General features: G+C 57.6%; 8 protein-coding genes across 10 annotated transcripts; 5 read left to right on the forward strand and 3 right to left on the reverse strand.

The window, feature by feature from the left end:
* Positions 1 to 12: 12 nt before the first annotated feature.
* On the reverse strand, positions 13 to 1482 carry IUM83_04206 (mitochondrial 2-oxoglutarate/malate carrier protein; the record flags this gene model as incomplete). The annotated part of the gene is made up of 4 exons (XM_067928262.1): positions 13 to 141; positions 200 to 437; positions 512 to 597; positions 661 to 1482. 4 exons carry the CDS (start codon positions 1480 to 1482, stop codon positions 13 to 15), a joined length of 1275 nt encoding a protein of 424 aa, XP_067793880.1.
* A 152-nt stretch (positions 1483 to 1634) lies between these two features.
* Positions 1635 to 2417, forward strand: IUM83_04207 (uncharacterized protein; the record flags this gene model as incomplete). The annotated part of the gene is made up of 4 exons (XM_067928263.1): positions 1635 to 1834; positions 1934 to 1997; positions 2090 to 2139; positions 2231 to 2417. The coding sequence occupies 4 exons, from the start codon at positions 1635 to 1637 to the stop codon at positions 2415 to 2417; spliced, it is 501 nt and encodes a 166-aa protein (XP_067793881.1).
* Positions 2418 to 2534: 117 nt separating this feature from the next.
* IUM83_04208 (uncharacterized protein) lies at positions 2535 to 4131 on the forward strand (the record flags this gene model as incomplete). 2 transcript variants are annotated; one of them, XM_067928265.1, is made up of 4 exons in its annotated part: positions 2535 to 2707; positions 2830 to 3226; positions 3311 to 3913; positions 4036 to 4131. In XM_067928265.1, 4 exons carry the CDS (start codon positions 2535 to 2537, stop codon positions 4129 to 4131), a joined length of 1269 nt encoding a protein of 422 aa, XP_067793876.1. The 2 variants fall into 2 exon arrangements, with proteins under 2 accessions (XP_067793876.1, XP_067793875.1); XM_067928264.1 differs by lacking the exon at positions 4036 to 4131 and having other exon boundaries at positions 3311 to 3973.
* Positions 4132 to 4146: 15 nt separating this feature from the next.
* IUM83_04209 (uncharacterized protein) lies at positions 4147 to 8048 on the reverse strand (the record flags this gene model as incomplete). Its single annotated transcript, XM_067928266.1, has 3 exons — positions 4147 to 4359; positions 4430 to 4574; positions 4633 to 8048. The coding sequence occupies 3 exons, from the start codon at positions 8046 to 8048 to the stop codon at positions 4147 to 4149; spliced, it is 3774 nt and encodes a 1257-aa protein (XP_067793877.1).
* A 1060-nt stretch (positions 8049 to 9108) lies between these two features.
* Positions 9109 to 10008, forward strand: IUM83_04210 (WD repeat-containing protein 5; the record flags this gene model as incomplete). Its single annotated transcript, XM_067928267.1, has 1 exon — positions 9109 to 10008. The coding sequence occupies one exon, from the start codon at positions 9109 to 9111 to the stop codon at positions 10006 to 10008; it is 900 nt and encodes a 299-aa protein (XP_067793687.1).
* A 1019-nt stretch (positions 10009 to 11027) lies between these two features.
* On the forward strand, positions 11028 to 12233 carry IUM83_04211 (myosin-like protein; the record flags this gene model as incomplete). The annotated part of the gene is made up of 1 exon (XM_067928268.1): positions 11028 to 12233. The coding sequence occupies one exon, from the start codon at positions 11028 to 11030 to the stop codon at positions 12231 to 12233; it is 1206 nt and encodes a 401-aa protein (XP_067793686.1).
* Positions 12234 to 12880: 647 nt separating this feature from the next.
* On the reverse strand, positions 12881 to 14163 carry IUM83_04212 (er lumen protein retaining receptor; the record flags this gene model as incomplete). Its single annotated transcript, XM_067928269.1, has 6 exons — positions 12881 to 12935; positions 13013 to 13215; positions 13303 to 13413; positions 13483 to 13839; positions 13936 to 14044; positions 14126 to 14163. The coding sequence occupies 6 exons, from the start codon at positions 14161 to 14163 to the stop codon at positions 12881 to 12883; spliced, it is 873 nt and encodes a 290-aa protein (XP_067793685.1).
* A 3051-nt stretch (positions 14164 to 17214) lies between these two features.
* Positions 17215 to 21081, forward strand: IUM83_04213 (Argonaute3 (AGO3); the record flags this gene model as incomplete). 2 transcript variants are annotated; one of them, XM_067928271.1, is made up of 2 exons in its annotated part: positions 17215 to 20280; positions 20422 to 21081. In XM_067928271.1, the coding sequence occupies 2 exons, from the start codon at positions 17215 to 17217 to the stop codon at positions 21079 to 21081; spliced, it is 3726 nt and encodes a 1241-aa protein (XP_067793684.1). The 2 variants fall into 2 exon arrangements, with proteins under 2 accessions (XP_067793684.1, XP_067793683.1); XM_067928270.1 differs by having other exon boundaries at positions 17215 to 21081.
* Between the last annotated feature and the right edge of the window lie 213 nt (positions 21082 to 21294).

Consider the following 21294-nt stretch of genomic DNA (forward strand, 5'->3'; position numbering starts at 1 on the left):
ATTCTGCGTTCTTCATTGAATGTTCAGCATTGCTAAAGCTAGTGAGTCGCCTATAGCCACCATCTTTGATACCGGAACAGGCCCAATGCACAGGGAAACGAACTGGATGGGCCCTCGAACATGCTGCAGGAACGTCAAGCTCTAGGCATCTGCGGTAAGTGACTTTCTCATCAGCACGACAGGATGCTGCATGGCGTACCTCGTCTTCTCGCTTGAAGTCTGAAGGCATGGTTGCAGCATTCCCAGTTGTAAACTGTCGGTGTGCAGCAAACCGACAGAGTTCTCTCCACCAGAAGTTCCGTGACAGGTCCTTGAAGACGATGGGGAGCTTCAGTCGTGACACTTCGGCCTTCACGACGGTCTCCCAAGCAGAATTGAGGTAGAACAGTGTTCTGCAGGACGGCGAAGGTGTGTCACCAAGACGAGAAGCATACGCGCTGGGCCGTTTTAAACGTATCAACATGAGCATAGATGAGATTCCACTACTAGAGCAGCACATCCAGTAACATACCAGATCAAGGTGCTTGGAATGTCTTGTAACGGACAACCTGTCTCTCTTACGCGAGCCTTGGCTCGGTATGACAGCAATCTGTCTGCCTGAAATAGTTACACAAGTAAGTCCTCCACCCCATACGCACCGGAAGCACAACCTGTACGAACCGTATCGCGCAGGATTTTGTCTTCTTCAGCCTTGACCCTGAAAATGCCAATGAAAGTGATCAATGGGCCTCTGGAGCTGTTACGGATCACTACTTTGACGTTTGCTTTGGTCCGAGTGAGGTGGATGCGACCGATGTGGTGTGTATAGTTACTCTCTTTCCGCCCCACACACTCCCCTAGTACAGTCAGAAGCATCAGTTCTTTCGCGTCGAGTATCTTGGGGCCGTCTGGATGGAAGTACTCGCCCACGAGTTCGCCGTTCTCAAGCCACGCGCCTTGCATCAAGCTGCCACTTTTGCCGATGTCAATGCCATCCAGCTCTCGATACTGGACTACGTCTCGCACTGGTCGTCCGAAAACGAAGCGTGGATCTATCTGAAACTGCGTGACGATAGCGTCCAACACTTCCACTTGGTTCGAGATGGCTGCACGAAGCTTGGACGCGTCCCAGTCGCGCAAGTTCCGCTGTCCGATAAACAGCAAGAGAGCGGCGAAGACCGTGCGCAGCATGCGTCGAGTCATCACCCCTGTAGACGGGCAGCCATCGCAAGGCTTGTCTGACGCAAACACCAGCAGCATGTCGATTGGCGTCATCTCGTACACGACGGAGCGGTGCTTGGTCTCGAGCCCCAGCAGCTGCAGGTCCACGGCTGAGCCGTTCTCGCGCCTTGCCGCATGGAACAGCGCGCTCGCGACGCCCACCACAGCGCTGGGAGGCACGCGGACGTCGCCATATGGCCGGACGAGCAACGGGATGCCATCACCACTCACGAGCAGCAGTAGCGCGTTCGGTGGCGGCGTCTCCTTCGGATCCACCTGCATCGCTTCAAGATATGGCTACATTTGCGTGGGTGACAAGGGTTATGTGGTATACATTAATGTGGTACACTGTACCGACGCGGCTCATTGACTGGCCGTTGCAGCAAGAAGAGGAGACAGTGTAGCCAAGTGCATCTCGTAGTGAGCGAGCGGCCATGAGCTCGCAGCGAGGCAACGTGAAGAAGCGCGCGCCCAAGCACCAGAACACCTTCGCGTTCAAGCACAACCCCAAGTCCAAGAAGACGGAGCGCATCCTGTCCATGCCCATCCACGGGCTCTGCGAGAAGTGCCGCAAGCAGATCGAGTGGCGCAAGAAGTACCGCAAATACAAGCCGCTCACGCAGCCCGGCTCCTGGTACGAGTTGCTCACTGCGCTGCACTGCAGTGCTGTAGTGCACTACACGCGTTCCAACTAACTGTCTGTTGTCTGTGTGCGTGCGTTGGCTGTACGCAGCATCTACTGCCACCAGAAGACGGTGACGTCCGCCTACCACGCGTCCTGCGACCCGTGCGCCAAGGTAAGGGCTGCTCATGCTGCTGCATTGAATGCTGCTGTTGTGTAGGACACTTGGGTTCTGACGATTGCGAGCTGTGGTGACGCGTACTGCAGGAGCGAGATATCTGCGCCAAGTGCTGCCTGGCCAAGGAGATCGTCGCGAGGTGCGTGCCGCTGTTGCAATGGCCTCGGTTACTGCTGGGCGCAGTGACTCACGTGGCGTGACTGTTGTTATGGTTGTTTCTGCTGCTGCAGCGAGCAAGAGCTGCTGGCGGAGCACGAGAAGAAGGAGCGCGAGTTCGAGAACCAGCTGGAGGGCATGCGCGAGCGCGACCGCCGCGCGTACCTGCGCAAGCTGGAGAAGGAGAAGGAAGCCATCACGAACGGAGAGGGCGCCGGCGACGAGTCCTACGACGAGGAGGACGACGAGGAGATGCAGTAGTTGCAGCCCCAGTTTTTTGCCAATAAAACTTTTTTTTTACATTGCATTTTGCATTTGGCATTTTGGCATTTTGCATTTTGCATTTTGCATTTGATATTTGACAGCACGTCGTCCGAGATGGTGTCGCAGTCGACGCAGGAGGCGTGGGACCACTGGTGGCACGAGACCAAGAGCGGCCGCATCAGCACCTACGTGTCCATCGTGCTCTTCTTCCTGTCCACGGTGCTGGCCAACCCCATCGCGCGCTGCCTCTTCTGGAGCGTGCGCAAGGCCTGCCCCAAGAAGTGGATGTCCGTGCAGCAGCAGCCTACGCCTTGAGCCCTACTGCCTGCGCCCGAGTATTAACGCCCAGTGTATTTGCTGTATTAATACTGCACTGCATCGCATTGCCTTGTGCTGTGCTCTGTTGTAGCTGGCCCGACGAGGCCCGGCAGATGATGATGTGGCAGACGTCGCTCGTGTGCCGCGTGGGGCTGCTGTGGATCGCCATCCTCGTGTCGCGCCTGTCGCTGCTGCTGTACGAGTGGCCCGCCTGGATCTTCGGCGTGTGCTTCATCATCTGGATGGACGCGGGCGGCAACGTGCTGCGCGAGGTCATCGTGCGCAAGGGCGTGGTGGGCTACAAGAAGGACGAGAAGGCCGGCCGCATGACGTTGCTGTACGAGGGCACGACGCTGGCCAAGATGCTGCTGCTCGTGCTCATCGTCTACACGTACTACGTGGCCCCGCGCATCGAGGAATCGAGCGAGCTGCGGCTGCTCTTCTCCGTCGGCTTCTTCGTGTCCATCGCCTTGGCTGCGCTGCCCTTGGTACGCGCTGTGACGCTAGTCGTGCGTGCTGGCTTCTTTTCTTTTTACTGACTTTGTGTTGTCATTGTGGATCGTGCGCTGCAGCTACGCAATGTCATGGGCGCGCACTACATGTTCCTGGCCAACATGCTGCATTTGGACTCTCGAATCTACTTGCACGGGTCGAGGAAGGGGAACATTTGCGACGCGCCGCTGGGGTTTATCGTGTTGGCCACGCCGGACAACACCAAGACGTTCATTCCGGCGGGCGGCACTGTCAGCAACACTACCGAGGTGTTTCACAAGTTTCTGTGGCCACTTCGTTTGGACGTCCAACTTCCGGCAGACATCCCGGCCAAACGTGTGCGCGAGTTTGTTCAAGATATGGATCAGTTGCTGTTCTGGGACCCTGTTGTTGTCCTTGCTGCTGACGGAACTGCTACGCTGGATGAAGGAACGTCGTCGTTCATGGATGCGTCGACTCCTCGCGAAAGCCTCAGCGTTCGAGGATTCACGAATGCGGGACCAACAGAAACGGCTACCAAGTTCTTGTTTGACGAGAACCAGCAGGAAGAAGAAAGGGTCATACAGCGTGCACGAGGCAACGAAGGCTACGTGGCGCTGGAGCCCAACAAGCGCTGGGTGATCCAGTTCAGGACATTTGTTCAGGCTAAACAGAAGACGCACTTCCGCCAAACGCGTGCTGCGGTGAGTCCGTCCTCAATTTCCCGTGGTGCACCGACAGCTACACGAGCATCCGCAAATTAACCAACTGACATTTCGTGTTTTTTTTTGTTACCTTTGTGCGATGACTACTTCGCTGTGAATAGTACATTGAGGCCATCACAAAGCTGATGGAAAAACAAGGGACGGCTTTCGGATCTCGAGCTGCAGTGACTGAGCCGCAATCTGCGGATGCGGATTGAAGTGGGGGCTGATGCTCAGCGGGCAACCGCACTCATAAGTCGAGTATCCTTTTGCTTTTCCCGCACCTGGTCCAAGCGCATGCTGACCTCGATTGTCGACATGTACAGAGCAAGATCACCGTCATCGGGGAGAACCTGGAGTAGGTCCTCAGGACTAAGGGTCAAGCACACGTGATTGAGAATGCTCTCGAGAATTGCGCTCTCATCGTGGGAGTCAGCGCCATCCGCCTGAAAAGCACGAGGTAAGGTAAGCTAACGCAGAGGAGCACGAAGTACCAAATTTGTTTCCAGAACATACCTCCGTTGCGTTGTCTGAAATGGATGATAGGGTGCTGATCAAAAAGCGCCATTCGTTCAGAGTAGCGCAAAAGCTCTTGCCGTACGGCAGGAATAAATTAACGAAGTCCGCGCGTTTTGCAATGAGAGTCAATCCATCCACCGTTCTGTAGCACAGATAGATTAGTACCAGAAACGTAGATACCCATCCGCAACGCTGCGTACCTGGACACGCGAGGCAAGGTCAAGAGAACAACGAGTGCAGCCAAGTCGTTCTCAAGGTTCCACGAAGACTCGTCGGGTGACTCTGAATCCACCGCCTCATACACTGATAATACATCCTGAGGGTGAATGAGGTCCTTCTCGTGCAGAAGTCCCAGAGCTTGGTAGAAAAGAAACCCAAGCGTTCTGCACAGTCGAGGGGAATCCGGCAAACAGCGCGTCTTCAAATACTCTTGCACCCAGCCAGGAAGCAAACTATGAGTAACAGAGTCCGAAACCATCGGCTCAAACAGATCGCACACTGTAGTTTCCACACGCCCGTCTTCATCGTTATTCTCTAAGCCATGAAAGCATGAGCTTAGCTTGACACAAAGGCGCGTCAACTCCGCTGCCACAGCTGCCTTCGCACTCTTTAGGTCCTCTTCATCGTCTTGCACCTCTTCCTTTTCCGAGAGTATTTCAAGTGTCGGGAACATCTGAAGCACGAACACGAGGAAGCGCAGCACTAGCGCTTGATCAGGAACGAACGACGTGTCTACCAAGCCGACATCTTCAGACAACGATCCACTCAAAGCAATTCTCGCTGCTGACGGCTCAGCGGCGTCACCAATCGCATTCAAGCAAAATAGAAGTGTGAACTGGATCGTTTCCTGACGCCCAATGGCGTTGTTGAAAACGCGTTCCAGGATGTCCAAGTATTGCGATGGAGCGTTTTCGAGGAGTGCCTTCGTCAGCTTGGAGCTGGAAAAGCGTCTACCGAAGCCAGATTCACGTTTTTCATCCGCTGAGATAGGGATCTCTTGAATGAGTAGATCCGGATGCGTGACTGTCAGGTGGACGAGTGCATCGACGTGATTCTCAAGCAAGTCATCCACCAGAGCAAGCATGAACGGATATGAACATTGCTCGGCGAAATCCGCTGTAGAATCTCCATGTGAGGTTTTAAGAGCGCCCCAATCCTCAACCGGGAATGTAGCTGCGCGTAGCACTAGTACAAGTCTCGCGATTTTGACCAGAATGCTATGGCTAGAGGACTCATCCAGCTTCTCGAGTGCAAACGCAATATCTTCCAGGCTCCATTTCAACGATGAGTCGACAATCAGCCGAGAAAGTTGCTCCGGGAAGTATTTTCCGTAGTGTAACAAGACAATCCTCGTAAACTTCGCGTCGGCTGAGCTTGAAACTGGAGCCAGGTGGGGGGAACAAATGTCTGCAAGCGATTCTGGGGGTGGGAACACAAAGGCTTCGAGGTACTTTCCCGTCGCTTTAATCACCTCCGATCGGTCCACAGTTCCTACGATAGCCTGGAGGCGATGCATCACCTCAATGGAGGAGACATTTGACGCCACAAACAAAAGAGCAGCCCTCTCCAAGTTGCGATGATGCTCCGACATGAACACTGCTGCTAGATCTGCCGCGCATTCCCTGGCGAGACCGTCGTACAACTTTGTTTCTAGCTCAAGAGCCAACTTCTCTTTACGACCCGAGATCGAAGCTGCAACCTCCTTTCGAGCAGCTTCATCGCTGATAGCAAGACGGAGGAGATCGAAACCCACATCCGCACGGTAGCGATACAACGAGAACAAACTCAACAGTAAGTCGATCTGGAACGGTTTCATATCTCCATCAGGAGCTAGCACACCTTGACGCACGTAGGAAAATATCAGCGACGGCGGACTTTGCTGGAAAATCATGATGCTACGTTGAGTCGGGTCTTCCTCAAAGCCGAGAGGTGGACGCATTTCAAACTCGGCCTCCGGAAGACGCTCAGCCGCAGCTAGACTCGCCATGTGGACGATATCATTTGGCCTCTGGTACGCCAACGAATTTACTTGCGGGAGCAATACAACATACGAGTCAAGAGCAGCTAGCTGTGATACCGGATACGGAATGGGCTGCGTGCATAGGAGTTGCGGCTGCGAAGGTTGCGGCACGAGCGACTTACTGAGCGCGCGACTAGCTGCAACGTAGTGGCAAGGACTCCAAATGGACCATACTTGCAAACCCGATAGAGTCGCGACAAACAGGAAAGAGCTGTTGGCTGTGATACTGGTGACCGCTGAGGTGAAGTTGTAATGCATCACCACACGCCCAGATTCCGTCGAGCCATCTGCCTCAGCATCGCCTTCGTCTTCATCCTCCTCGACACTAGTGAATGAGTCTCGACTCTGCCCCACAACCACCTTCCCCACTTTAATGGGTTTATGCATGCCCCTCGATCGTGTGCGCTCGTCCTTGCCCAGCACCTTCTTGGACATTTTCTTCCTCGTCGAGTCTGCTTCTTCCGACAAGAAATAGTACAGGAATGCGTGCTTCTCCGTCGCCACCAGCAGGCGCGTGTAGCTTCTCGTCTCGACGCATACGCGGTTGTCGACCGTCTCCGGCAGGAACTTCAGCGAGCGAACACTGTGGTTCGGCGGCAAGTAGCGCTGCAGCAGCACGCTCACGTCGTTCTCGCCGATGAAGTACGACATGGCCTGGTTCGTGCGGATATCCTGGCTCTTCACGAGCCCCGCCAGGTTCCACACCTCCTGCTGCGCCTCATTGCGCCCCAGCACCATGGGGATCTGGTCCTGCTCGTCGAAGATCCGCTGCTCGTCCTGCTCGCGTCTCGTGTCCGCCTCCATCGTGCTGTAGGCCGAGCAGGACACGGGCACCTCCACGAAGGCGTCCAGGTCTTCGAAGCTGGCGACCTGCACGCACTGCGCCGCGTCCTCGGGCACCGCGTCGCCGTCGTCCTCGTGCCTGGCGGTCCAGTCCTCGAGCGCCGTGGTCTTGTCCAGCGGCGCGTCCAGCTTGGGCGCGTCCTCCGCGTCCTTGGAGCTGCGCACGTGGATCTCCATGACGCGCACCTCCGTCTGCGAGGCGAAGGCCACGTAGACGCCGTGGATGGCCACGTACTCCACCTGCAGGAAGGCGTGGCGCTGCGCCATGTCCACCTTGAGCTCCAGGACGTGCTCGAAGAAGCCGCGGCTGCACTGCCAGATGTTGAGCACGGAGCCCATGGCCACCGCGACGCGCCCCGTGAAGCTGCACACGGCCACGCAGTCGGCCTTGCGCTTGGAGGACGGGCTCTCCAGCACGCCCAGCGGCAGCGTGTAGCCGCGCACCATCTTGCGCTCGCGCCAGTCGTGGTACACGCAGAGGAAGGTCTCGGCGTCCTCGTCGTCGCCGTCGCTCTCCAGCGTCACCAGGCTGTCCGAGAAGCTCGTGTAGTGCAGCGCGTGCACGCGGCTGTGGATGGCCGCGAACTCGTGCAGCAGCGCCGAGCACGACGCCGCGTACACGCGGATCACGCCCTCGCGCCCGCTGGCCACGGCGAAGGTCGCGTCCGCCGTGGTGCGCGACGCGCTGGCCAGCGCCTGCGCGTCCTGCGCCGCCGCCCCCAGCGCCAGCGACCGCACGAACAGCGACTCCATGGTTCGAGCGTGGGGGATCAGTTGAACCTGTGTACTTAAGCGGGGCAAGGATTGATGCAGAGATACTTAAGTGAGTCGTATTTACTACGGTGTTTTGGTAGTCGCCCCTTGATGTTGGCGCTGCAACTTCGACATGGACGTCGTACTAATACACCACTGGTGACGGCAATGCAGCTTCCGTCAGGACGCGCTACACTGCCATCCTCGCGTGCCCCGTGTCGTTCCGTTGCCGCGAGCGCAATTTTTTTGCTGTGCGAACGCGTCAGACGCGCCGGTGTGTTTGGTCGCCTTGTACGGTTGCAGCGCTTGTGCCGGCAGTCGATCTGCTCGCTCGACAAGTCGGCAATGCAATGGAGCCCTTCCTCCTGTTGCGTTGCAGTAGCGTTGCAGTAGTAGGGCGTCGTCGACTCGCGGCTGATAACGGTCGAGGTTCTCGTTGCTAATGGCGTGGCGGTTATCGAGCAACGATTGACTTGACCAGGGGAGTGAGTAGCGACTGCCGGTGCTGCAGCGCGTCTCGGTCGCAGCGGAGCTGCAGCAAGGGAGGTGCGCTCTTTGACGCCTTCAACGTAATAGTAACTTCATCATCTACTCGATGGTGCCTTGCCGATGGGAGCCATCACGCCTTGACGCCGCGTAAAGGATCGGCGACCGGGCCGCGTGTGGCTTCGAGATGACCAAGCAGCGACGGCGCCAAATAAGGCCTTACACTGCGTTCGCGCCGCACGGCTGGAGGCGAATTCCTGGTTTGGGCTCGAGTTCCTGGTTTGGGCTCGAGTTCCTGCAAGGATTGGGGCCGTGGCGTGCCCCGCGCTGAATCCGCGAAGACGCCGCTGGCATTGACCGAGATGTGGTCAGCACTCATAGGAGCGATCGCGCACGCCAGCTCCGGAGATGGCGACAGTCCACAATCGCTAACCGTTCGACCAAGTCCAAGGCGGGGGCGTTCCACGGGGTGTCGTGCCCTCATGGCTGACCGATGCAGTCTGCGAAACGCGCTCGAGTGCAACAGCGCTTCAATACCAGCCCACATCTACAACTATCAATCAGTCTACACACCATGGCGCTGCTGCTTCCGAGCAAGATCATGAGCACGCACAACACATCCAGCCAGCCCGCGGACCCGTCGGCGCTGCCGCTAGCGCTGATCAAGAAGACGCCGCTACTCCCGTCGCTGAGCGCGCGCGGCCAGTTGGCCTCCATGACCAAGAGCTTCTTCGCCAAGGCGTTCCCGCCGCCGCACCGGAAGCTCTGGGGCTTCCAGAGCAGCCCCACGGGGGTGGACGACCCGACTGAGTCAGCGAGCATGGCTGCCGACGAGCAGGTCGACGACGACGCCGCACGCGGCGAGATCTGCGAGATCATCGTGGTGGCTATTCAGAAGGTCACGGACTCGGGCGCCGACGACGCCGAGGAGAACGACCGCGTGAGCTCGATCGGGCCCGGCAGACTGCACAAGTCGTCGATCTGGGGCTCCGCCAAGTGGTCGCAGGGCCAGCTGCACCTGCCGCACCGCGTGGCCTGCACCGTGCGCAGCGGCGCCACGACCAAGGTGTCGGCGCAGCCCGAGCGCAGCGACAACGAGTTCGTCTTCGACGAGAAGTTCGTCTTCGAGCGGCGGGAGCACGACGCGCAGTACCACCAGGTGACCATCGAGGTGGAGAGCGTCGCGCCCGGCGGCCTCGGCAGGAAGCACCGACTCGGCCAAGTGGCGGTGGACCTGGACGCCGCGTTCGCCGCGCAGGCCGCGGGCCCGATCTACCGACACAGCGCCTTGACGACGGCGGACGGCTCCGAGTCGAGCGTCGAGATCCACTACGTGCTTCACCGTCTGGTGGTGAAGAATGCCTCGGCCGCCGCAGCTTCCCGCGTGCTCACTCGATCGAGCACAAGCCTCAACGACGATGAAGACATGGACGCCTGCGGGCAAATCTTCCCCGATTTATGGTATATTTGCTAAAGGTTGTAGTGCTCCGCGGCAGCAAGTAAATAAGCAGAGCCCCGAGCTCTCCGGTAATATCATGCAGTTCCCTCCCCATCAGCGTTGCATCTATTTGTACTCGAGCCGCACACTCACTGCGTCATGCGACTCGCGTGGACTCCATGATGGAGCGCCGTCGTGGCAGTGCCACTGGCACGCTCGAGCAGCAGGCGGATACATGAACCGCCACGTACCTGCTGGGCGTGGTCGAGTTGTAGCAGCAGGGTGTTGCTGGGTGGGATTTTGTCGACCGCCTCGACCGTCGAGGCTCGACGCTGGTGACGCCGGGGTTTGCACGAACGAGAATGACCATTGTCGCTACGTAAGTGCATGTGCAACCTGCACTTGCTGAAGTGCTGAAGCGCATCCACCAAGCAGCAAACACATGGCGAGCGCCACCGAAAGTAGAGACCGAGGTTCATCAACATCAACTCGATGTATGGCCCATATGTACAGTATGGTACGGTCCGCCTTGGCTCGGCTTTTACGACGCTGACTGCCTCGGCATGCGGATGCGCGCGGGAGCGCGGCAAGTCTCCGCCACGACTCGAGCGGGCTCATTTGCACCGGAGCTGCGACTGGCACACAAACTTCGTTGCGTTGAAGTGGAATCGCGCTGAATGCTTGTGTGTGACACATGGCATAGAGCTGGCCCTCTCCGTATCGATCCCGGCATGCCTTGTTTCTAGTCAATGTACAGCCTTTAGTAGGCAATCTTTATTATACCCAAACTAACTATGCTCACATACCAAATATGAAGTAAAACCTCACCCGTTAGACGCAATAGTCGATAGTACAAATCAAATCGGATTACAAAGGACTCGGACTTTTTCTATCCGTTTTGGCGGGATTGTCGGACAGGCTGGTCACATCGGCAATCCAGGCCTATCGGACGACAGGCAGAACTCCATCTCTGGCCTCGGCCTCGAGACTCTGATCTCTGGCCGACTGCAGCCAGCTCCGCTCGCTGTCTAGCAGCTCCCAGCACGCCGTCCGCCATGGCGTTCCGTCGCGTCCCGCCCAGCGAGGAGGAGGAGTCGTCCTTCTCGTCCACGTCCACCATGGACTCGGACTACGAGATCCCCGCGGCGCTGCAGAGGCTGCACGTCTGGACGAGCGAGCGCGTGTCCACCAAGGTCTCGCAGGCGCTCAGCGGCATGAACACCATCCGCGAGAGCGAGTCCATGCGCTTCAGCATGGTCACGGCCAACAAGTGGAAGAAGATGGGCTACCACCCGTACAAGCCCGACGCCTCGGGCTACACGGCGCTGCACCGCGCGGCCAAGCGCGGCGACGAGGCCGTGGTCACGTCGCTGCTGGCCATGTACGACGGCAAGGCCATCGACCTGGCCGCCATCAAGTCCTTCAAGCAGCAGCAGATCGCGCTGCACATCGCCGCCAAGTACGGCAACCTGGAGGCCGTGCGTCTGCTGGCCGCGCCCGAGTTCCGCGAGCTCGTCAACCTGCCGGACCGCAACGGCAACACGCCGCTGCACTTCGCGGCCACCTGCAGCGCCCCCTCCGCCGCGGACGTGGTGGCACTGCTGCTGCTGCGCGGCGCAGACCCGACCATCAAGAGCAAGCGCGACGTCTTCCCGATCATCGCGCACGCGCTCACGGCGCAGAGCGACGACCCGGAGATCGTCAAGCTGCTCATGAAGAACGGCAGCGACCCCAACACCGTCGATGCCGCTGGCAATACTGTGCTGCACATCGCGGTGTCCCAAGGGCTGTGGAAGGTCGCCGCGGCGCTCGTACGGGAACAGGCTGGCATGACGATCCGCAACAACCAAGGCGTGATGGTCCTGGACATCCTGTCGCCGCCGCAGCTCGCGTGGCTAGCCAAGTTCATCGTGCACCCGCCAGAGTGGGTGCCCTACGAGACCCAGCGCTCATGTATGGTGTGCTCGCGCAAGTTCGGCCTCCTCGTGCGGCGCCATCACTGCCGACTATGCGGACGTATTTGCTGCGGCCCGTGCTCCAAGTACAAGCGCCGCCTACCCTTCACGGACATGGCCATCAAGCCTACGAACAAGGGGCGGCATGAAATGATGAAGGTTTGCAGTACGTGTATCACTGTCCGCGAGGTCGCACAGAATGACCTGTCGTGGGCAAGCACCACGGCGGACCGATTGGTAGCTAGCGACGCTGTTATCGACTATGACGATGATTATTTGCTCGTGGAGGAAGACGAACGGGACTAGGAAGAGACTTCGAGTGAAGAAGTCGGCGCTTCATTCGGCAGCAAAGGAGGGATGGAGCCTCCTGTCCGCGGATGCGCTTCGCTCTCGTCCTCTCCACCTTTCTCCATACAATTGGCTGTACCATGATTAATAGGGCATCTTCTAGCCTGCACACCCGCTAGAATGCACACATCTCGAGTAATCGACAGAAGTTTTACATGCGCTTGGCCTACTTATCTTGCTTAGCAGCCTTTAGCGAACCCCACCTCGTCAAGTTTACCAGCTCACGACGCAGAAGGCTTGACACCATGCTGTATGCCCTCTGTAGGTACGTGACGGCAATGCCAATCAAACTAACAACACTTGATGGAAACACATCAGTCTCTTGACACGAAGGGGACGCTTTTACGAACGCAGGACGACACCGGCTGGCAGCGCTAACCTTGGATGTTCGTAAAGTATCCACTTGATGCACTTCACCACATGTGAGGGACATCTTCAACTTTAATTCAATCAAGCAACCACACTCGTTTTCAAACATTTTCACCCGTGCTCATTGTTTTTCTCTCATTTATCACTCCGGCGCCGCTTTTAGCCTCGCAGGATTAGTCAGCACGCTATATCCTCCACACCGCAAGGTGTCCGTATTTGATGCAACCTACAGCCGATTACGCCTGGTAGGCGCCGTGCGTGGGCAGCATCATCGGACCTCCTTCTTTCATGCTGCACGCAGAATCCAACCAAGAAACTATCAGCATTTACAGTAATCAAAATCCTTGACAGACACAAGATGCTCGTACCTCTTGAAATAATAGTAGAGGAAATCCGCCATCATTAGCATGTGGCCAATCTGCACGAAGATCACCGTGTAGCCCACGTGCTGGCCAGCGTCCTTCTCTCCAAGCTCGTGGTACGACGAGAACCAGAACACCAGGTGCAGGAAGCTGCCGAAAGCGAGCGCGTACACGAAGTGCGAGATGCACGACTCCACAGCGCCACCGCCCTGTACAGATAATATGCAACGCAGCAACCGAACGTAAGATACTGGGCAAGACCCAACCCAGCCACCAAAAACCTGACAAATACGTACGCGCTTCTGGAACATGAACAGCTGAGGCAGGATGGCGATGGCCTCAATGTACAGCGCGATGGTCCAGGCCACGTCCGAGGACCAGTTGCGGTTCAGGTTCGGGTGGATCAGCTATAGACACGGCACAAGCCTGCGGTTAATCTCCTACAAGACCTCTGAGAGGAGAAATAGCCCACGCACCATGCCGAAGAACATGCAGGGCAGCAGGATGTAGAGGCCGCCGAGCTCCGTGGGCAAGTGCAGCCACCCGAACGTGTCGTAGCGCAGCTCATAGGTCGAGTTGAAGCGCATGGTGACCAGGTAGATGACGCCGCAGCAGAGCGTGAGCGCCACGATCTCCAGGAACGTGTAGAGCCAGTCGCCGCTGCGGTCGTAGGGCAGGTAGCCCTGGTACCGCAGGATGGAGCTGAGGCGGAAGAGGAACACAAAGGCGTAGAGCTCCAGCGTCTTGAGCGACAGGCCGGCCACCGAGCGCTGCGAGAAGGCCTTGAAGACCAGGAAGGCGAAGCCGAAGGCGCGCACGAACGCGCCCATGGTCTAGAGACGGCGGCGGCAGGAGCAACGCGTCCAAGCCACGGGTTAGCCTGGCCAGCAATCAAAAGCCCGGGAGAGCAGAGAAGCAAGGGGTTGTACCATGAGGAAGGAGAAGTCGCCATCGCTGAACAGGTGGTAGCAGAAGAACACGACCACCACGAAGCCCGACCACAGCGCGATGTTGCTCTTGTGCTGCGTCAGGAACGCGCTGCACGAGAGAGAACAGAGAGAGGGGGAGAGGGTGAGCGGCTGCGGAGACTGCGGGGGCAGGGGGAGCAGGGCCACGCACGCGCCGGGGGACTTGTCCTTGCTGTTGAGGTCCATCATGGCTGCGAAGTCCGTCGCTTGATCCGCTGCCACTGCCGCCAAAAGATAATGGCAACGCGCCGCGTAGGCAGGTTACCCGAAGATTTCCGGTCGTCGAGTCGTCCGTGTCCCTTTCGGCCAATCAGCGCCGGATAAGAACGCGCGGTCTTTTGAATACATCTGGTGTACCGCCACGGCTCGGTGCTTTTTGCCTTGCAGTTGCTGCCTGCTGCGTGGCAGCGTCTGGAGCCCCCACCTGCAAAGCGCATGATCCGGCGCGGAATGGGAGGACATTTTGGCTGGTGGAGGAGCAGCAGCAGCTCACGACGGCGGATGTCGGGCAACAGGCCGGTGTTTTGTAAATGCCCCACGGACGTTGACGTCGCAGGTGGCGGACGATGGCTAAAGGAGGATGCGGCCGCACTAGACGATGAGACTACGGCAAAGCTCACAAGTAAAGCGCGCTGACTAAACGACTCGAGGTCGCCAATCGACTCGCAGCATCATCCGCTTGCCTCGATCGTGCGGTCCTCGTTTGGCTAAGCCGCCGTCGGTTTGCACAAATCGCCGCAATCGATTGAAGCAAAGTAACAAGTAGTAAAGCCATGTGCCTCCTAGCAACTTCGGCAGCTGCCGAAAGTGACGACGGCAGCAACAACAGACTTTAACCACGCGCATGCAGTGGTGGATGACACGAGTCCCTCAGCTAAATAAGATCTCCACACATTTATCCGATAGTAAGTGGATTCGGTTAGAGCTAATAACTGTATATCATCGGGGCTCGGCGACAGTGCAACTCGGTAACACGCACAAGAATGCAGTAGTAGTAGGGGGCGCTCAGATTGAGTAGGAGAGATGATAATAGTTAGTCATCACTTTCGACTGAATCATCGTAAATCAATTCCTCCTCGCGCTTCCACCAGGCAACAACACACGCAGCAACAAGCAAATAAAGTAGATGGGGGATGTCGAAATGCTGATTCTTCTGGAGGCGTTAGACCGCAAAACGCGAGTCGGCGCCTCCCAAAGTGCCCAGCGCTTCTGGCCGTCCCAAGGGACTTTCGCGTCGGGCTGATGGACCCAACATCCGCAAGAGGGGCCTGCTCTATGCCTCCGTGTACAGTGTACGGAAGACCCAGGCGACGCACGGAGAAGGCGACGTGAGTGGCAAATGGGGCAACTGATCGATCGGAACCTCACACGCACACAAGAGACAAGTTCTTAGCTGCTGAAGTCGAGTCCAATGGAGAAGTGATGAAGGCTTAAAGCATCGGCGGCTGCTAACAGCGAACGACTGGACGGGATCAAGCCCGTCTGCGATTGGCTGAAACTCGTCAAAACAGACTGTACGATTCAGAACCACAAATATGAACACCGGTTAGTGTGCACTAAACTGATCCGTTACACTATACTTAAAACTGTGTAAAATTCACTTTTTAAAAAAGTTTCAAAACACCTGATAGACCTGTTATATAAGAACATAGCCGAATACTTCTCTGGGCCACCTAAGTTGGTTTTCTGGGCATACCTCGAGGAATATTTTTTGTTGAGGATGAGCATAGTGCCAAACAAGGTTGTTGCCTTCGGCTGTGAGACCATTTTTTGCTGCTTATTTTTTTTTTCCTTGGAGGATAAGAGTCGTGTGGTTAGCCTCAGACAAACTACCTGACGTATCCGCAACAAAATGTTCAGAAATGTCCCTCTGTGATGCCGCTGTGTCACAAGGTGAACTCTCGTGATGCCGTGAACCTGTCGTGTTATTAAAACTAGAGGCGATTCTTTGGTCTGGGAGGCCTTCATTGTGCAGGGTGTGGAGAAGGCGAGAGCTATACAAAATAAAACTTACTCGTGGAATACATTTCAAATTTTGATGCAGCACCTGAATACTAATGCAAAAATACGCCAAGCTTGTCGCTCTAGCAACGCGGGAGGGGGGGGGGGGGGGGCTTCGAGAATTTGGAATTAGCCGTTTTGATGTTGAAATTGTGTAGTCCTTGCATTTAGTCCTTGCATTTCGTAATTCAGACTAAAAGTGTCCGTCAGTCTGCACTGACCTCTACCCAAAACTAGCAACACGTCATCGCAGTGTTGGACGGATACTTCAAAAATTGATTTTTAGTGACATATTTGTAAACAATGACCGGATAAAGCCCCTTTAGTCTGTGTTCGTCCTCAAGGCCACGAAAATAAAGCGCAACTCGTAGAAAACAGCTAGAGCAACTGCAAAGTCGGACATCTCTGCGAAGAGAGTTGAAGCAGGTGCTTTTCACGCCCAGAGCTTGCTATCGACGAATACTGAATGAGACGCACTCGTGTCGCGCCAAATTGTACTACACTACATGGAGAAGCTGATCCTGGTAGCCCTTACCCAGCAGTCACAGACAACATGTTCGTGGTACCGTACCGTAACCAATTCCCGGGTTATCGCGTTTGCATAGGAGTACGTATTGTGAATGGTGGACAAATTTGCCGAAGTAGCAGAGCAGGGAAACCTCGAGCTAGTCCGAGTTCGGTCGATGCAACCAATCATAAGGTTGGTTGGTGCTGGTGCTGGTGCTGGTGCGGTGCGCGCGGCATACATGAACATCAAGCTGGGCTACTACATGTACACTGAAGATTGCTGCAAGCGTCGGTTCCAGCCGCTCGAAAATATCGCCGTACATGCAAAACCAACTGGCTGCGTACTAAAATGTTTTGCATGGTAGATTGCAGAGCAAGCTATTATTAAGCAAACGATGCTCTTCAATTCACCTTTGCGTTTTCGTCTTCTACCAGGGGACATCCCTAAGTTCGTACAGCACACACCGAGTTCTATCGCCCTCTACGGCCTGCTCCAGCGGTGCTGGTCCAGCAAGCGCTACAGTTGCACCCGTTGCCTCTGGCAGAACCTTCCGTGGCGTACCGTATGTTGAAGGAAGGGCGACGCGGGCCTGCGATTGGCCGAAAGGCGGGGTCTGGACCAATCACGGGTCGGTCCTTTCATGGATACGCGCTGCAGAGCCATCAGCCCCAGTCCTCAACTCGCCCGCAGTGGCACTTGCGCATACAAAGGCCAAGTGAAAAGGAGCGGCCATGAGCTACAGCGGCGGCGGCGGCGGCGGCTACGGCGACCAGCGCGGCTACGACCAGCGCCGCGGCTACGACGAGCGCCCGAGCAGCGGCGGAGGCGGCTACGGCGACCAGCGCGGCCAGCAGCAGCAGGGCTACGACCAGCAGCGCGGCCAGGGCTACGACCAGCAGCGCGGCGGCTACGACTCGCGCGGCGGCGGGGGCGGCTACGACTCGCGCTCGTCGGGCTACGACAGCCGCGGCGGCTACGGAGGAGGAGGGGGAGGAGGCTCGCGCGGCTACGAAGGCGGCGGCAGTCGCGGCGACTACGGCAGCGGCAGTGGCAGCTACGGGGGCGGCGGCTACGATGAGCGCAGCAGAGGCGGCTACGGAGGCTCCGGCTACGACGACCGAGGCGGCTACGGCGGCTCTGGGGGGTATGGGGGCGGCGGCTCGTCCAGTTACGACAGCCGCGGCGGCGGCTACGGAGGCTCGAGCGGCGGCTACGACCAGAGCCGCAGCGCCGGCTATGGAGGAGGCGGAGGAAGTGGCTACGACCAGAGCCGCAGCGGCGGCTATGATGACCGCTCGCGCGGGTACAGCGGCGGAAGCGGCGGCGGTTACGAGGACCGCTCGCGCGGCGGATATGGCGGACGGGACGACCGAGGCTACGGCGGCGGCGGCGGCGGCGACCGCGGCTATGGAGGGGCCAGCAGCGGCGGCGGTGATCGCGGCTATGGCGGCGCAAGCAGCGGAGGCGACCGAGGGTATGGAGGCGGTCGCGAAGAGCGCGGCTACGGTGGTGGCGGCGGCGGCCGAGAGGACCGCGGCTATGGAGGCGGCGGAGACCGTGGAGGAGACCGCGGAGGAGACCGTGGAGGGGACCGCGGATACGGCCGCCGTGACGACCGCGGAGGAGACCGCGGAGGCGACCGCCGCGGAGGTGATCGCGGCGGAGACCGTGGATACGGCGGCGGGGGCCGTGGAGGAGGCCGCTTTGGAGGAGGAGGCGGGCGCGGCGGGGGCCGTGGCGAAGCAGGCCCTGGTGTTGGCACGGTGACTGGCTCCGGCTACGAGAACATTGGCGACCCGGTGGCTGACCCCCGTCTCCAGGACGAGTGGACCGGCCGCGCCGGAGTGCGCGACGTGCGCGCGGACGACCCCGACCTCCAGCAGGGATACCTCATCTGCCGCCGCCCGAACGTGGCCAGAGGCGGCAAGTCGATGCAGCTGCAGGTGAACTACTTCGGCGTCTCGCTGGACTCGCTCCCGGCGGAGATTTTCAAGTACCACGTGGACGTCGAGCGCTCACCTGACCTCGCGGCAGACTCCAAGTACGGCCCGTCCGGCGGTGCGCCTGGAGACCAAAAGGACGACACCATGGGCGACGAACCTAAGCAAGAGGGCAAGGACGAGAAGGAGGACAAAGAGGACAAGGACGTGGAAATGAGCGAAGTTTCGGCGGCTCCGAAGCGCGAGCAGCGTCCTGAACGACCGCTGCCGCGCACGCTAGTGCGCAACGTGATCAACGCTGCTCTCAGACAGTACGAGGCCGAGTTCGGCGGTATCCGCGTTGTCCACGATGGTATGTCGGCCATGTTTGCACCTTCCTTGTTGCCGTGGGAGGCACACTCCAAGACCTTTGTAGACATTAATCCGGATGGCCCCAGTCCGACACCCGCGCCTGCTCCACCACCAGCGGCTGGCGAAGCGCCGCGCCGCCCGTTCCGAGGGCCTCGCACGTTCGTGGTGAAGATCAAGCTTGCTGAGACGATCGCCTCAAATTCCTTGACGGACTACTACTCCAACCCGGATGTGAACGTCATGCCAGTCTTGCAAGCTCTGGATGTGGCTGCACGTCATCTTGGAGCCCAGCGTTTGATCGCTGTGGGCCGCAACTTTTTCTCCATGAAGAAGACGTTCCCACTCAAGGGTGGCAAGGAATTGTGCTGGGGCTATCACCAGGCTATCCGCATTGCTGATCGCAAAGTTCTCATGAACGTCGATCAAGCTGCTACGGTGTTTTACGCTCCGAAAGAGTTGATGGAGCTTGTGCTAGCTGCGCTGAACGCGCGCTCGCCGAACGATATTCGTGGTTTATCAGACCGTGATGCAAAGAACTTGGCGCGTGCGTTGCGCAAGATCGAAGTCGTTCCTACCCACCGCAAGGATCGCAAGCGTGCCATTTTCGGTATTAGCGCGCAACCTGCCAACCAGACGATTGTGAGCATCAAGGGGGAGACGATGTCTGTTGCTGACTACTTCAGCAAGCGATACAACATGAACCTGAGATACCCGCAGTTGCCTTTGGTGAACGTGGGTAGTAAACGCGCGGGGAAGGAAAACTGGTTGCCTATTGAGCTGTGTGAAGTGGCACCGGGACAGCGCTGCCCGAACATCAATGAGCTGGACACTGCAGAGATTATCCGACAAACCAGTCAGAACCCGCGGACTCGCCAGGAAAATATCATTGATCAGGTTCGCCAGGCTGGTTTTGAAAACGACCCATACCTGGGGGCGTTCGGCATCAAGATAGAGCAGCGTCTGGAAACCACCGATGCTCGTGTGATGGATCCCCCTGATGTCCAGTATGCAAATGTGTCTGAGAGACCATCGGGTGGTCAGTGGAATCTGCGTGACAAGCGATTCGTGGAAGGCGCCACTATGCGGAACTGGGGTGTTGTGATCACTGCCAATGTCGGTGAGCGTGACGTGCAAGGTTTCATTCGTAATTTGGTGGACATGGCAGGCAAGAGTGGGCTGACCATTGAGGACAGCAACCCACACATTGTGCATATGGATCACTTCCGTGGTGCTCAGGTGGAGGAGCTCATGCAAACGTGCTTCAAGGAATTGGAATCGCGCAACAGGGGCCCTCCGCAGCTCATTATGGTGATCAAGCAAGATAAGAGCGTTGGATCGTACGGTGATATCAAGCGTATGTCCGATACGGTGTTGGGCATCCCCAGTCAGTGCATCGTTTCCCAGAACGTCCGCAATGCGAAGCCACAATACTGCGCCAATGTCTGCCTGAAGATCAACATGAAGTTGAGCGGAAAGAATTCGATTCTGCGCGAGTCGCTGCCGCTGGTGAGTGACGCACCTACTATTATCATCGGCGCTGATGTGGAGCACCCTCGCTCAGGCATAGGATCGCGACCGTCGATTGCTTCCGTTGTTGCTTCGCTAGACCGCTACTCGGCGAAATATGTCGCTCGTGTCGCTGCGCAGAAGGCTTCAAGTGACATTCAGCTTCTGCCCCACATGCTTCGTGATCTTTTCTTGGCTTACTACCAGAGCACTAACCGGAAGCCCGAGCATGTGATCTACTACCGCGACGGTGTCAGCGAGGGGCAGTTCTACGACATTTTGCAGACGGAGATGCGTGCGCTGCGCAAAGCGTTCAAGATGATCTCTGACGGCTATAACCCGCCAGTTACGTTCATCATTGTGAACAAGCGACACCATATGCGTGCGTTCCCGATTAACCCGCGCGACGCCGATCGCAAGGGCAACGTGGTCCCCGGAACTGTGATTGACACAGGCATTGTCGACTCGCACCGATTCGACTTCTTTTTGTACGGCCACAGCGGCATCCAGGGCACGAGTGTCCCGTGCCACTACACCGTCTTGCACGACGAGAACAAGATGACGGCGGAAGACGTGCAGCGGCTCACGTACCATCTCGGGTACACGTTTGCGCGCTGCACGCGCTCAGTGTCGTTTGCTACTCCAGCATATTATGCGCACCTGGCTGCTGGGCGCGCGCGCTTTTTCCTGAACGAAGGCTCCGACGGCGCGTCCACGGTGGGCTCGTTCAACTCGAGCTCGTCCAACTTCGACTTCACGGAGCTGCACAACGACCTCAAGAACTGCATGTTTTTCATTTAGTTGCAGCAGGTCGGTGGGTGTTGCTGGGAGCTACGACGCTGAAATGGACGACGACTGGATCGGGCTGCTATGATCCGATGACATCCGCACTGCTGCGCACAGGTTGGCGTTGAATCGAGACGATAAACAGTAGTGGTGACAGACTAACTCGTGCCACCTAACAAGAAATTTGAATGAATAATGATTGAACTCGAATCGCTCGCTGGCTTCCAA

This window comes from Phytophthora cinnamomi, assembly GCF_018691715.1.
Source record: "Phytophthora cinnamomi strain GKB4 chromosome Unknown Contig27, whole genome shotgun sequence".
Classification (NCBI taxonomy): domain Eukaryota; phylum Oomycota; class Peronosporomycetes; order Peronosporales; family Peronosporaceae; genus Phytophthora; species Phytophthora cinnamomi.